At 44.3% G+C, this 15968-nt stretch overlaps 1 protein-coding gene across 2 annotated transcripts in view; it reads right to left on the bottom strand.

Annotated features, from left to right (window-relative positions):
• Positions 1-15968, bottom strand: part of Cracr2a (calcium release activated channel regulator 2A) — a 73529-nt gene that overhangs the window by 42384 nt on the left and 15177 nt on the right. For both annotated transcript variants that reach the window (XM_026407272.2, XM_077799234.1), the window contains exons 4-5: positions 15563-15709; positions 1132-1222 (exon numbers count right to left, since the gene is read on the bottom strand). In XM_026407272.2, coding sequence (XP_026263057.2) covers positions 1132-1222; positions 15563-15709 — 238 coding nt within the window. The remainder of the gene's footprint in view (positions 1-1131; positions 1223-15562; positions 15710-15968) is intronic.

The raw sequence follows: 15968 nt of genomic DNA, 5'->3' as shown, positions 1-15968 counted from the left end.
GTGCTTACGCACATTCAACAACTGGGGACAGCCAGAGGTTTCCAAGCTCTAAAAGAAAATCAGGGTGGTCCAAACACATTGACAAGCCTCCAGGGGCTATGGTTGGAGAACATGGCTGTATTTGTCTGAGAAGCATTCCAATTTCTCTCAGTTTGAATGACATCTGTGATAATAAGTGGAGTAATGGTGTGGATAATTTGAAGCAGCATAAAATTAGAAATTGGTCCAAGGGAAGGGGTTGGGACAACAGCCCAGGCTCAGTGCTGAGAAGCAGTGGAGGCTGTTATTCCACAGCTTTTCTTTTCCTTTTCTTTTTCAGTGCGGTGGATCAAACCCAGGGCCTTGTGCGTGCTAGGCAAGCACTCTAGCACTGACCTGCATCCCCAGCCCTCAGCTTTTCTTTTCTTTTTTTTTAATGAACTTATTCCAAAAAGACCTTGCTGAGCTTGGTAAGGGAAAGCTTCACCAGTCCTGACCTCCCAAGATAAACAGCAGGACTTGGTAAGATCCAAGTATGTGTCAGACTAGGAACAAGGGATGTGAGCTTCACATTTTCTCCCATGGTATCTGAGGTTTTTTCCTTGACTATTACATTTTCTAGGTGTCTAAGGGAAAAGAATGAGCAGTCTAATTTCCAAAGGTCGTCCTGTTGGGGCATGGAGTAAAATGGGCTGGTGTATTTGAGTGAGTCTGCTACATAGGTCTAGGGGCCAGCCAATGTCAAACCCAATCTCCAGGCTACTTCAGCTGGTAAAGTATGCCCTGAAATCTATCCCTTCACCCATCCATCCATCCATCCATCCATCCATCCATCCATCCATCAGCCCATTCATTCATTGATTCAACAAATATCTGTTGAGTACCTACTATGTTCTAAGCATCACCTAAGAAATGAGGAGATATTAGTAAGTAAAAGATAAAAGATTCCTGCTTTGTGGAGTTTACACGTGAGGGAGATAGACAACAGTCAATAAAAATAAACAACTACATTATATCTCATGTTCAAAGGTGACAAATGCCTTGGGGAAAAATAAAACGGAGAAAGTAGCATTACCAATAGGAGTATTGCAATCTTACATTCAGAGGTGGTGAATATGTCAACTTGGCTAAGCCCAGGGAGTGGACACTCACTTTCAGGAGAAACTGCTCCCTCTCGCTTTTGATTTGTTGTTCCATCTCCTCATAGAGATGCTGGATCTCTTCATCATAAGCAGCGATTTTCCTACAGAGGTGGCAAAAGGAGAGTATGATGGGGTCTGCTCCGAGATCCCCTATCCCACAGTGATAATTCCAAGAGCTGTGGGTGGTGGGGGTGACTGACAGATCAGGTCAGCCATGGCTGCAGGATCAGTCCCTTGGGATCAGCTGACCTAACAGGTATGCAGACCACCAAGGCCCAGCTGGACCTACTCTGACTGCTGGTAGATGTCATGGGACCTCTCCTCCTTGCATCTCCCAGGCACCACTCCCAGCTGATCCAGATGCTTCTCAGTGAAGCTTCCTTGGACCCATCTTCCCTGTATTCTGCCTTATTTCAAGGCCCCAGCCTTTGCCAAACTCACCATGGCTCCTTCTGCTGATCCCTGTACTTGGGGACAGTATGAAGTTAACATTGTGTGGGCTTCTCTCCTGTTCAGTGTCTTGGTTTACCTCATTTCCAGTTTCGATGCTTTCTCTACCTGTCTACATCAGCACTATCTGACACTGCTCTGTCAGAAGACTCTCCCTGAAATTGTGTGTGTAAGTTTGTGAGATCCATAATTCTTGTATGATAATGGATTAAAGGCTGGTGATGATAACGCCATGTCCTCATGCCTACTTTCACTCTTGCCATCCTCTCCCTGCTCTGAAGAGCCCCCCAGGACAGAAAGTGAGTGGCGCCTGGGAACTCTGCTTCTACAGAAAAAGACAAAGCTGTGGGGATGAGGTTTGCAGGTCTTCCTCAGGGATGATTTTTTTTTTTTTGTTCCCCTTTCTCTCCTAACAATAGGCTCACCTTCTAATGCTCTTACAAATTAAAACAGGAAGGACCCAACATCACCATTTGACCTGAACTAGAAGTTATCATAAGAAGCATCAAAAAATCCAAGTACTTACATTTTATACCTTTTCTCTGACCAGGAAGTAATACACCTCTCTCGGGCCTCTACTCCCTGACCTCTCCCCTCCTATCAAGAGAACTCCTGGTTCCATGAACAGGCTGACGTCATAGCTCTTAAGGCCTATTTGAATGTGTAACACACATGCACAGACACATCCCAAAGTTTGTCATCTGCCATTATAAATGCTAATGATGGCAAGCCCACTCTGCCCCAATCCAAGAGATTTCAATAATTGAGAAAATGGCCCTACTTCCCAGTTCTAAGAAGTACTGGGAAGATTTCTGAACAAAAAATGATGGTTGTCCACTTGGGACTTTAATCCAGAGCTAGACCTTCCCTGTGTCCTAGGCTTTATCACAGACCAATTCTGTCCCCTCTTCTCTTATTGCCAGTAGAGGGTACATTTGCGCCACATGCACAGACTCAGAAATGAACATGGTGCCATTTTGACTGGCATTCTTCCAGCTCTTCAGAACCCTTGGTGTGAGTCTCCATAGTCAAGGTCATTCAAAACAGAGCACCAACCTCTGAGTAGCCATTCTTGGCTGTACCCTCAAAACTAGAGACTTGACATTCAGAAATTGTACCTCAATGGCCTTTGGGTATGCTCGGCAAAGATGGACGTCCTCCAGGACCTCCATGAACTGAGACCCTGTCTTTATGAATGTGTTTGTTATCCCTGATGTAACAAGTATCTTTTGGCTAAGAGAAAGACACCTCTTCTTGGTAAATGACAGGTGTTCAAGATTGTTACATTTGCTTCAGCTAACCCATGACAATTAAAAAGGAAATCCTGGAGGGAAAGTAAGAAGAAAAAGCCCATCTATTGAATAGAAACATTTTAGAGTCAGAAACAGATACAGTTTGAAGAAACTTTTGAAAAGCAAGATGATTTTCTTTTGGTCCCTGGAACTCTCTTCCATGTTTGAAGAAATTCAGATGCTAGGTAGCAAAGGGTATTAAGGAAAATTTTAGCTAGTGATTTCAACTATATAAATATTGGAGAACTAATAAGGTGAGATGAGAGCAACTTAAAAATTGATTTGGCTCTGCTAAAGCAATGCTAATTACAGACATTCATGTAAACTGTTTACCATTTATGCCTAATAACCATGCAGGACATTAATTCTATGATATCATTAAAAGTCTTCTATTAATTTTGCTTGGAGGTTCACTTGATTAAATTGACACTCTCTCTGATTTTCATGTTCACATGCCAGTTTGCTTGTCATGAATTAAATTATTTTACAAACCATTATAGACAAATGGAGGGAAAGCAGATAGAGTCTCTAAATGGTGTCTACTGCCAGCCCTTGCTCACAAAGCCTCTATACAGCCAAGGAACCTTGGGATTCTATGTGGGCATTGGTGATCCTGGGCTCAGCCAGACTCAAACGTGGAACCAAGCCTTTGGAAATACCAGTCTCCTGGGAAACTCTGCAGGCTTAAATGACATCATGACAAGCCTGAGTTAGAACATGTCAGTCCCAGGAACATGGAACATGAAGGTGCTACTCCAACCAATTGCGTCACTGAGCCAACTCAGGGGTCAGTCACAAGTCCCAGATCCTAATCTCTGATTTTAGAACTGGCTCATTTCCTCCACGTGACCTTGGGCTAGTGCTCTGACCTCTTGCCATCGAAGGTAGCACCTGCCCTGCATTCCTCCTGACATTGTCAGGACAAACAGTAAAGTGGATGTGCACTGGTCAGAAACACCACATCCTAAATAAACTTACAGGGTTATTTATTCTTGTGATTATTATCATGAGCTGAGGAGGGCAAGGGAACAGTGCTCTCTGAGAGGAAGAAGGTCTTAGTTTCAAGGATAACAGGGTTGCTGGGTTTGGAAAGGCTCAGGGGCAATCAGAAAATGAAGAAAAAGCTTGGTCAATAAAAGCTCTTGTCAGAGCAATGCATTAGAGACGTAGGTTGCATGTGAGCTGGAACTGCAGAGCACAAGCCTGTGTCAGCAGGGAGCTCCGCAGGGGCTGTGAAAGCAGCAGTGGTTAGAGACACTCTGAAAGGATCTGCACACCTGGCATGCAGTGTTCCAACCAGGCATGCCACATCCTGCATCAAAGGAGAGAGAACCATCATGTTTGCTTATTTATATATATCATAGATAATCTTTGTACCACAATTTCTAAAACCACTCATGTTGCCTAATGCATACCAGCACAGACTTTGTAGTCTTCTCCAGGAGGATTGCTCCCATCCTTCTGACCCTCACCAAACCCTTGTTTGAACTCCTGTTGAATGTCTTCATTTGATTACCAGATGTTTAATTTTCAGTATTCCCAAATTCTTCAGGTCTCACTTGGGTTCAGACTATCTCTATCAGTCATATACTCTCAAACCTTCATGTGTGAAAAATGTTAATGTTGGACTCTGCTTAATTAGCAATTTGGGGTACCAGACTCAGAAATTCAGGGGCCATATTGAGAGAATACCGTATTCTAGGGGAATTGAATAATTTCAGGGTTGGGAGTTTTGCAAGGTCCAACCACCTCTCTTTTCCAGTGTTAAAATCCTTGCCACAATCAAGTATTTACCCAACTTGGTAAGAACACCTCCAGCAATAGGGAACTTGCTATCTCTTCATGCACTCCTTTTGTCTTTGGAATATTCTGGATCATAGAAATCTGCCTTCTCATGACCTTACCCCTCTTCTGCATAACAGTGCTTCATATGTTTGAGAAAAGCATCAAGACTTCAAGGAGCTGCCTTGGGTTCAGGCCAAACTTACTACTTCCTCCAACTGTGTCTCAGATTTTTTTTTTTTTAAAGTCTCTACATCATTGCCTTTGCTCTTCTCTGAATGGGCTCTAATCATCTTCGCCGAGCTGTGGAACCCACACTGAATGCCCAGTGCATGAGTCTGATTAGAGCTGGCAATTGTCTCTCTTGTTCTAGATGGCACATATCTACCCATGAAGCCTAAAATCAAATTGACTTTTATTGGTAGCATGTCAAAGCTGATGAATGCTTAACCAATTTGTCAACTAAAACCTCTAAATCTTACACCCATGTGACTGTTTTTATTTTACAGATGGTGATGCTGCATCATATCTCCTCCACGTGTACTCCTGCTGTTAGCTTTCTGGACATGGAGGATGGTCTCAAATGCATTTCTGTTAGATTTCATGTTCACTAGTGTCTGTCCATTTTTACAGCTTGTCATTATATAAGTGGATCCCAACTGGCCATCCAGTATGCTCAATGGCCTTCCCAGTTTTGATATTGCAAATTTGGCTTACACTCAGAATGTACACTAAGTAATGTATGGTTTTTATAATTTAATTTATCCAAGAATTATTTAGAAGAGTGTTTTTTAAAATGTACAAACTATTGGTTTCTAGTTTCATAGTCAGACAATATTCTGGTAAGGTATTTACACTTTGAAATCTATTGACTTTTCTTCTGTAGCTAAAAACATAATCAATTTTTTAATAAATTCTGTCAGAAAAATACAAATTCTATTTGTAAGGCATGCAATTCTATATTCATTTCTTAAGCTTACTGTTTTGATGGTTTTAAATTCTTTATATCCTGAGTGTTTTGCCTGGCTAATGTGTCAAATCTGAGATTTTTATTAAAGTCTTCCAAAGTCTTGTTTTCATCAGATTTTCTTTGTTTTTCTAAAAGTTTCTGCCTATGCATGTTGCTTCTATGTCATTTGGTGCATAAAGATTTATATATGTTGCATTTTCTATTTGGATGGGATTTTTTTATTACTATAAAACATTCTCCCTTATTTTCCCTTATCTATACTTTGGTGAAAATATCGAATAATACAAGGACAACAAACTGTAGAACAGCTATCTGTGCTATCAATTAATAATGCCTGGCATAACTCTCAACCTGTCTTCTATTAGCCATTCTCACCAAATACTCCCTCCAACTCCTGACCCACCAGTGTCTAATTATCCCAATCTTTGGTATCTGATCCCAGTCATTTTGAATCATATGAGGAGGGGGAGACACAGAAGAGGTATTAAGAAAAGGGAGTGAAAGAGACGTGTGTTCTCAGTAAGAGAGAAAGTCAAGTATGCAGAGAAGTAGCCAGCTAGAGTTAGCAATAGTCATAGGCACTAATTTCTGTCCTCCTTTGTTTTTTCTCTCCCATGATGGCTGAATAGTTCCTATAGCACCTTCCATAGCAGTTTAGATCAGAACCCTTTGCTGACACAGTTGCTTCAGAGTTCATTAGACCCAGAATTAGAAGACCTGGGTTCAAATCCTGGTTCTGACATTTAAAAGCCTTCTGATCTTGGACAAGATGCATTATCTCAGTAAACCAAGGTTCTATATATCTAAAAATTCAGATGATAATATCTGCTTTAGAAAGAATTTGTGAAAATTAAGGAAGATAATGAATATGGAAGTGTCCGGCCCAATAGGTAATAAAATGCACTTAACAAATTCTAATTAAATAAGTTCTCTGATTCTCAAAGGCCTCTTGACCCCATTTGGAAATCTCTATTACTCCTTTAGATGTCAACCCAAGGAGAAAATATAAACTGGAGAGAATCCTGCATTAGCTTGGCACACATGACATGAAGAAATGTGTGCAGGAGTGGTGTGGCATCAGCAGACAGAAGACACAGGTGTGGAAAACCCAAGGTCAAGGAGACTGAAAATGGAAAGAAGAGATTGATACATCACCACCTAAAGTGTTGATTAACTCCTCCTTAAAGTATCACTCAATAAGACAGTGCAGACTTAAGTCATGGTGCCTGCACACCAGACATCTAGCATCTTGGAACACCAAGTCCAGTGCAACAGGGAAGGAAGGGATGGGCAGAAGTCACACACCATCAAGACAGGTGCTTGCCTGGGTTCTGGCTGACAGTAATCTTGTGACCTCAGAACCTGGCTGGAAGGAAGTGGAGAGATCCCCCTGCTCTGATGGTAGGGAGGATGGTGGGGTTCTTAGGGAAAAAGTTAAGAAATGCTGAGTCCAGAAAAAAAGAGATTTTCAACAGGTGAGAGAAAGGAATAACAGTTTTATACTGACGATGTCACAAGGAGTGACAGATCTGAAACTAGGGCAGAATCCTGGGTCCAATTCAGAGGATAAAATGTCACCTGGGAATGTCAAGCTCTTGTAAACGTTCATCTCTATAGGCTGACCATGAGTGTGTGGGGGGCAGGGGGGTTACTGGGGAGCTGAGGAGAGAATTCGAGAGAAGGAAATAGGGATGGAGAAATCATGATTCCATAATGTAAATAAAAGACTTAGATTCTGAGAGGCCTTTAAAGATCATTTGCAAAGAACTGGAAGGTGAGATGCAGTTAGCAATAGCTCACCTTGCCAGCCTCCCACAGGAACTGTGAAAATTAATTAACTTTCACAAAGTGTTTTTGCACACTGAGGATTATTAGTACTCAACACCACCAGGGCTCCAGCTCCTGCAACGGGCCAAGGCCTTCCTGCTACAGAATACTAGTTGGTCAAAATATTTTGTTCCTGTTTCTTTTCTCCTTTGCCTTCACTTATAAATAAAATCTGTTGGGAGTTCAGAAGGTCTCAGGAAGTTATCCAGTCCTCTCCTGGGTTCTAGGTAATTCCAAAGCAAGCTAATACAAAGAGCCATGCAGTTGAGGCCTTCCCAGGTCTGAGAATCCTATAGGATAGAAGGGCCACCTGCTGTATATCATTCCAAGAAAAAATTAATTCTTTCTTTCCTAAATAAATGGGGTAACCTTGATCTCAGAAGGAAGAGGTGGCTTTCTCTACACATTTCAGGAGCTTGAACCAAAGGCAGAGTTTCAGATGTGGCCTCAGGCTTTGGATGGCTGTAATTCTAATGTCATGTGTCTCTTTGGGGGTGGGCAGTTGTTTGATCAGTGTGGTTCCTGGTTTGTAAAGATTGGCAAGAGACAAATGCAAAGTCAGGGGGATCCATTCCTCTCTATCATAGATGGTGAGCTTCTAAAGCTCATATATCTCCAACACCCCCCACCCCCCAGCTTTTTTTTTTTTTTTTTTTGCATGTGAAGGAGGGTCAAACAGTGAAGTGATCAAATCACCAAGGGCCAGAGCAGGAAGAACACCCAGGTCTTGACTCCAGGTCCCATGATTCCATGTTCCACAATTCCATCCATAGCATCCCAGTGTTTTCTTAAGAATCCAAAGGTATAAAACTGACAACTCCATACATTTGCATTTAGGATTGTCAGTGTCCCAAATTCCATCTGGAATCTGTCAGTTGGAGAATGAGCCTGAACAGAGCAAGGCACCAACTGCACTGCCTGGGATGAAGAGGGGCAAGATCATGCCAGCCACAGAACAGAGTGAGGACCCTGGGCTGTGGAACTCTCAAGGACAAAGTGGGAGCAGATCTGCCTCAGCCAGCTTTGGGATGAGAATGGCAAGTTGGGACTCGGCCTCACCACTGCCCCCTGCTGCCTTCTTCAGGAAGCTTCAGTCTATGGACAGTGAACAGAGAAATACTGTTTTTAGGATTTTTGCGTTCCTCTGAAAGCAATCTATGACTCTGTATCGCTTATCTGTTTTTCTCTGTCCCTCTCTCTCTATCACACACACACACACACACACACACACACACACACACACACACACACACGCACGCAGATGAATGAAAGGAAACCACAGAGTTTGTAGAAAATTCTGCAAAGGCTGTGAAGTTGCCAATTGGATTTTCAAGATGGATGGTTTCTTCCTAATTAGATTCTGCTGTCTGATATAAACTAACTTTGCGGCTTTCTCCCATCCTATAAAGCAAACCATTTTTCATTAGTCAGGTTTACAAATCATGCCCGTGGTGTGCACAGAGCACAAACAGGCCTCACCCTTCAATTTGTTCACAGGGCCTGGTTCACAGTGTACTTCTGCCTTGGATAATAATATGCCCATAAAATGCATGTGTTGGATTAAGTCATCACCTCATTGAGAGTCCTCATCAAGAACTCTTTATCTTTATCCTATAAACAGGACTAAAATGACAGATTGGAAGAGCACCCTGGAGTGTACCTTCTGCAGGCTGATACCTCTGGAAGAACAGGCCAGAGCAGTATGTCCTGAAGCATGGTCTGCAGCCTGTCTGATTAGAATCACCTTAGATGTCACTATGATACTCATTCCTGGGCCTACTTCCTGACACATGCAGATTTAGACTCCCCAGGGAAGGGCCTCAGAATCAACCTTTTAAAATAAAAGTGTCCTCAGGTAATTCCAAAGCAAGCTAATACACAAAAGCCACACAGGTGAGGCCTTGCACAGGTCTGAGAACCCTACAGAATAAAAGGGCCATCTGCTGTATTTACGATGCTTAATTGGCTGCTCTATCTGGAGGCAAGACCAAGGACATGGTGACATCCCTCCCTGCAAATATTCTCACATCCCCAGAGCTCCACACCACAGAATACCAATTCTTAGAGGCTGGGGTGCCAGCTATTATAGTTCAGCTGCCTGTCAGGCTGCAGGACATATTTCTTCCTTGTCTGTTACCCTCCTGGAGCCTAGGGAAATCACTCTAGATAGAAAGTGCCTGGACAGTGGCTGAGAAAGGCTGAAATTTAAGGGTCTCTGAGCTTCCAAGAGACTGTCTGTGGCCTGATTCAGCTGGACCAGGTAAGACTGGGCAGATAAAGCACTGATTCCAAGGAGGGAACAGGAGTTATTGCCAAGTTCATTGAGGCCAAGCATGACCTTCCAATGACAGGAAACAGGCAGTCAGTGTGGTATCCCCAGGCCACTAAGCTACGGAAGATTGAGCCTGAGCAAGGCTGACAGTTCAGCCTGTGGCTGGCCTTTGATCTAGAAAGCACTTTCCTTCAGAGAGCTCAAAGCACTCCCCAGACACAGTGTAATTTATCCTTACCTCAATGTTTTAAAAATGCAGACTTTAAACTCCCACGGAAGAACAAGTAAATTGGGACCCCTTGGGGTGGGACCCCAGTATCCCTAAGTGATTCTGGCAAAGATCTGAAACTTTTGATGCTCCACATAGCAGCATTCTATGTACCCTAGAGATTTTAAGCTTTTTTTTTTTTCCCAGAAAAGGTAAATGTAAATCATGCTTTCCATGACAAAGACCTTCCTAATTGTGATGGCTGGAAGTTCTTCCTTATGTCTAAACTCCCCATAACCATTATACTAAAATGTACAGTTCTCTGAATTTCTGCACTGGGAATTCAGTTGCAATAGCTGGAAAAGATCTTAGTCCCCAAGTTTAGTGGAGACACTAGTCTTCAGTCCCCAGTTTTGCATTAGACTTTGTTCTCTACCTTACCCCACGGGCCTGTAGCTACTTCCAAGTGGACACGCATCAGAGCCAAACACTGTACCTGGATTCTGACACAAATCTGAGATTTCCACAACCACTGCCCTAAAAGACAAGGAGGTGGGAGATTAGATGTTCTCATACTTGTCTCCTCCTCTTATTTTCAATATGCAGTGAAAAATCTCCAGTAATAAGGTGAGGTGAGTTCTGGTTATTTCTGACCATGCGCCAGTCAGCACGCTCTGAGGTTGGGTCTCTGACACCTGCTGTCAGGAGCTTTCCTAAGTACACATACAAGACCATCAGGAAGCCCATAAAAGCAGCACCACTTACAATTAAGAGTAAAAACTCTGAAGGGGGAATGAGGCTGTCAGTCACTGCTTACCCACTGAAAAGGGCAGATGCACTCCTGGGCCTTCACTCCTGGCTCCTTGGCACTTAAAGGCGTGAGAGCTGCTCTTCCCTGCTCTCCTGCCCTGGCTCCAGGCGTGTTAGCTATTCAGAGCAAGATACGACCTTCCCCACCTACTCACTCTCAAACAGTCTTCAAGGTCTCAGAAACCAGGTGTGTCATTAAAGCCTGACACCGTCAAGAACAACCAACCTAAAGGATGACACTGTTGAGGAGTCACGGAAGCAGCACGTCGCCAGGACACTTAACTTGTTACTCAAATGATTTGTGTTTTCAACACTCCCCACCAATGTGTTCTCTAACAGCTACAGCAACTCTTCCTTCTCACAGAGCAAAGATGTGGATGCAGGAAGCAGCATCAATATGAGAGATGGAACTTTGGCACCAGGAGAATTTTTGACTCCCACTCCCTCAGCCCCAGAAAAGAAAAACACCTTTTGAAAAGCACTTAAACCCAATTAACAAAACTCTAGCCTATCCCTTCCACCCTTTCTACTTGGATAAAATTAGCTCTCTCCTTTGTCCTTTGGCCAGCTTGACATTCTCTGGGTCAGTCTCTCCCTGCTTGAGCAAGAGGTCCCAATAAAGAGTTTGTTCCTGTTATATCTATGCCTTTATCTGGTTCTTTTAATGGAAGCACAAGAATCTACTGGAGCCTTAACACAATTACCCCAATAGCATCTCCATTCCTCCTGGGACCTGAGAGCGACTGTAAGGAGGAGTGGACTCTTTTACTCACTGAAGCAACACTGTACCCCTGAGGGTTATGGCCCAGCCTGGGGATCTGGGGTCAGGGAGTGTACCTCCTGCATACCTTGGGGAAGGCCAGACTTCCCAAGAAGTCAGTCTCATTTTCTCTGTGCCCCATGAGAAGAAAAAACAAAGTGTGTGGTTTCAAAAAGAGAGGCAGCAGAGGCTCTTGTCGCCAAGGGCAACACTAATGATTCCATGTGGGAACTTTCTGGTCAGCTTTGTGCAGAATTTGGTATAAGCTCTGCCTAGTTAGTGTGATCATGAACTCTTCAAGGGTAAGGACTCTGGGCTCTAACTGCCTACCTCAGAGCCCGGCACAGTATAAGCGCTTATTAAATGCCAAGTACTGATAACATGTGGATCAGATTGCGTTCCCCTCTGACTCCAGCCCTGGGAGGGACACACAGCAGCTATGACTTACACTCATCTCCATCATCTATGGCACCTTCCAGATGGAGTTAAATGTCAGACCTGTGCTGAAAAGCAAAGGTAACCTGTGGCAGAGCCTGCGAGACATTCTGACAGCTCACTGGGATGGCTGTTGCTGGGACTCCGCTGGACTCCCATCCTGAATCAGGCCTTTCCCAGCACTTCCTCCCACTTCCTTCTCTAAAGCCTGGACTTGTCCCTCCCCCAAACCAGTCCAAACCATCAAACTCACCTTCTAAAAGATGTCTCAGAATCACTTAACCTCACCCTGGGTTATCTGCAAAGAATCCCATTTAAATATTTTATACTCCATTGAGATGTCCTGGTTTCTTGTTTGACTTGTTGTAACAGTGGTGGCCCTTTGGGAGTTGTCCTAGACAGGGTGTCTCCCTTCCCTTTGCCTGGCATTCTAAATTCTAGAGAAAAGTTATACTTGAGTGACATCTCTGTCAAATGTTAAACAATCTTTCTTCCAGATGTACAGAGCCCAGAATATCTGGGGCCTTCAGAGAATACCAAAATGGGCAACATTCCTCCTTATTCTTGAATTCTGTGCATTAACTAACAAAACATATAAATTGATGCAATATTTAGCTTGCAGAAATGCAATATGTTTGTAAATAGTTCCAGGGGGCGAAGGTCTCTTGTAGTGAGGTCAGATGGGGGGAAGAAAGAGACACAAACCCTGGATGATCAGGACCCTGGGCAGCAGGAAGCTTGCTTGTCCTTTGTCCCCTGATCCTCCTTTCCTTCCTTATAAAAGCCCTTGGTGACCCATGGATTCCCTAAGAAGGGGCTCTGAGGCAATAGCTCCCCCATTGTTCAAGATGCTGGACCTTGAATAAAACTGATCTCCTTCCCACCAACACTCATCTCAGAGTACTGGCTTTCCAGCAGCGAGCAGCTGCACCTGGGTCTAGTACCATTCTGAGCTGCAGAAGTTATAGATCATCTGGTACTTTAGAGATGGTCTGGTCTACCAGCAATGAGGGACAGACCTTATTTTTTTAATTGAATAAAAAAGACTCTAATATAAAAACCTCAGTGTCACATGTAATAAGGGTGAGTAACATTTCATAGAACTTTGGTTTCAGCTACAACTACATAGGAGTATATGAGGATTGCAAAGTGAAATGTATCTCTTCTAGTGAGTCATCATCTCAAAGAGTCTGAAAAACACCAATCTCCTTCACCTATGTTGCCAACAAGGAAATTAATGCACAGACAGGTAAAGCATGTTGCCTGAGGCCACCAAGCTGGTGGTTTAGGAAGAGCTCCAGGTCCTCCTCCTTCCTAGGTCAGTGCTCTGCTCACTACCACCTGCAATTCTTTGGTTCTGTGCCAGAGAATACCTCCAGAATGAGGCTGTCAGAGACCCTAGTGAGTCCCCAGTCTTGCCAGAGCTGGACTTGATCAGCTGACCTCAGGCAGGGGTAGCTGGCATGGAGGGACTGGAAGCTTTGGCTGAGATGGTTTTGTACACACAGCCAAGAGTGGCCTTGACTTTCATCTCAAGAACTTTTAAAGCAATTACTAAATTAGGGCAAAAGCACTTACAGAGGCCACTTGAAGATGGATGTCAGGGCTAAGAGGCTCTCCAGCATGTCGGTGGCATTTGTCTCTCTCTGCAGGAGAGCAGGCCAGTAGAGGAGGCCTGCAATGAGATTCTAGGCTGCGATCTGGGTAATCGCCCACCCATTCAGAATCAGTTGCTCTCTCTAGGTACACAAAGAGTACCCCCCTCTGGAAGGGCTGCCTGACTTTGCAGTGGCTCCTCCAGGTCAGAGGGAATGGGGTGAGGTGGGTAGAAACTGATCCAGCTCCCTCACTTTATAGATTAGAAAACTGAGGCTCAGAGCGGCCAAGAGACTTGAGCAAGATCACAGAGCTAGCGGGTTGCTTTGCCATCCCTGATTCAGATCTTCTGATTTCCAGCCCCGCCCCCATATCTCAAATCTACACACAAAGCACCTGGATATCTTGTTACAATGCAGATTCAGTGTGGCTGGGGTGAAGCCCAACATTCTGTGCATCCCTAAGGTATTTCAAGTGATGCCCAATGCTGCTGGTCCATGTACCACACTTGGTGTAGCCAGCCTCGACACCATGTTGTCTAGAAGGATAAAAGCTCCTTTAAACTTCACCTCTGATTATATCAAGGCCCAAACTCCCTGCTTCAGGCAGACAAATCCTCTAATACTGACAAAGATACTAATTTAAGACAATAATTATTCTTTTGACATGCATCAATTACTTGTATGCAAGCACTGTTCCAAATACTCACACATATGATCACATTTAATGCTCACAACTCTGACCATCCCTATCTGACAGATAAGGAAACTGAGATTCAGAGAGGTTAAGTAACTTGGCCTAAATTGCACAGCTAGTAAGTGGCAGAACCAAGATTCTCACTCAAGTCTGTCTGATACCATGGTTTAATGATGTAAAAATTACATACAAGTGCCTCTCTCAGATCTTCCCTTCTCTGAGCCTTGGCCACCTCTCCCCAGGATTCTCTTAACAGTCCTCCAGCCATTGTGCATCCTTTAGCACTACAGGCCTCAACTCCCCCAGAATGTGGACTCTTTCCCCCCCAGATTTGTATCTATCCCAGTGAGCTATTTTGGGAGTTACGTGGGGAAGGCCCAGGATGAAAAGGAGCTGGGGCTCAGGGTGATAGGTAGATGGAAGCTTATGGTGATCTATTCTTTTTTGATTGGGTGTGCTTCCTTTAGGGCTATTTCAGCATGGACTCTCAAATCCCTCCACACAGGAGCAAACTTTGTAGGGAGGGATCTGCACAGTGAGCAGGTGGTCTGTAGAGTCACATAGCTGTGGACTTGTTGGGGATAGATTCCTACAGAATACGAGCAGACCCCTGGAGCAGGACAGGGGTGTGCGGCAGAGGCATGGGGTGGTGCTGTCCTGTTGGTATACATCCAACCTCTGCCCAAACCCAGCCCTGGGTTTCAGCTTCACCTTCAGGGTTACAAACCACCCTTAGTTATACCACATTCAATCCCATGCTTCCCAAATGTGAGCTCACTGTGTTGAACGTCTATAGTGATTGAATAAACACAGTGCCCATGACCACATGTCCGTTCTCATGACAGACCTCATGCCCCTGTCTCCTGTCTCCTGGAGAAGCCGTGGAGGCAGAGAGAGCAGCGAGGACAGGGGAGAAGTCAGGAGAGGCAAATTCATTAGGCCACCATATAGATGTGCTGCCTCTACAGAGGGAGGGCCAATTCAGAGTTGGGAGGGGCCCAGAATGCCAGATAGGCCATTTGGCTCTATCACTTAGAAACTGCATTCTGGGGCATGTTACTGAACATTTCTGTGTCTCAAAGTCCTCATCTGTAAAATGTGGATACCAGTAGATGGTCCCTAGCTCAAAAGGGTTGTGAGACTCAGAGTGTATGGTTAGTACTAAGTAAATAGGAGCAAGGGCTTAAAAGTAGATATGCGATGGAAGACACCCCCACTCCACCCAGACAGTGATAAGGAGGCATCACACAAGGATCCATGGAAAACGGAAAGTGCTCTTTATGTTTCTGGTTTCTACACACAGGCACAGAGAGCACAGAGAGCGGTTGAGACAGGGTACCCACCTTCTAAGGGCGTATTCCAGTTCAATCTTCTCCTCATGGGCTTCTTGGAGTTGGGAGATGATTCTGGTTAGAAAATCTTCAAAGTTGGACAGCAAGTGAGGTTCGTCCTTCTTCAGATGCAGCCAGAGTTGCTTCACGTCGTCTTCGCTGCAAGAAAAGGAAGGATGTTAAGGTGGGAGTGGAGAAATGAGGCTCTGCAGGAAACGAAGTGGTTCCCAGAAAGGAAGTGGACAGCTGGAGACGACATCACCACCATCATCATAAAAATGAGAGTAAGAGAGCTGCACCAGAGGCTGAGGCAGGAAGATTGCAAGTTCAAAGCCACCCTCAGCAATTTAGCAAGGCTCCGAACAACTAAGCGAGACCCTGCTCAAAATAAAAAATATAAAGAGTTAGGGCTGTGGCT

The sequence above is a fragment of the Urocitellus parryii genome, chromosome 5 (assembly GCF_045843805.1).
Source record: "Urocitellus parryii isolate mUroPar1 chromosome 5, mUroPar1.hap1, whole genome shotgun sequence".
NCBI lineage: Eukaryota > Metazoa > Chordata > Mammalia > Rodentia > Sciuridae > Urocitellus > Urocitellus parryii.
The sequence above is the reverse complement of the archived record's forward strand: the minus strand, read 5'-3'. Positions and strand labels throughout refer to the sequence as shown.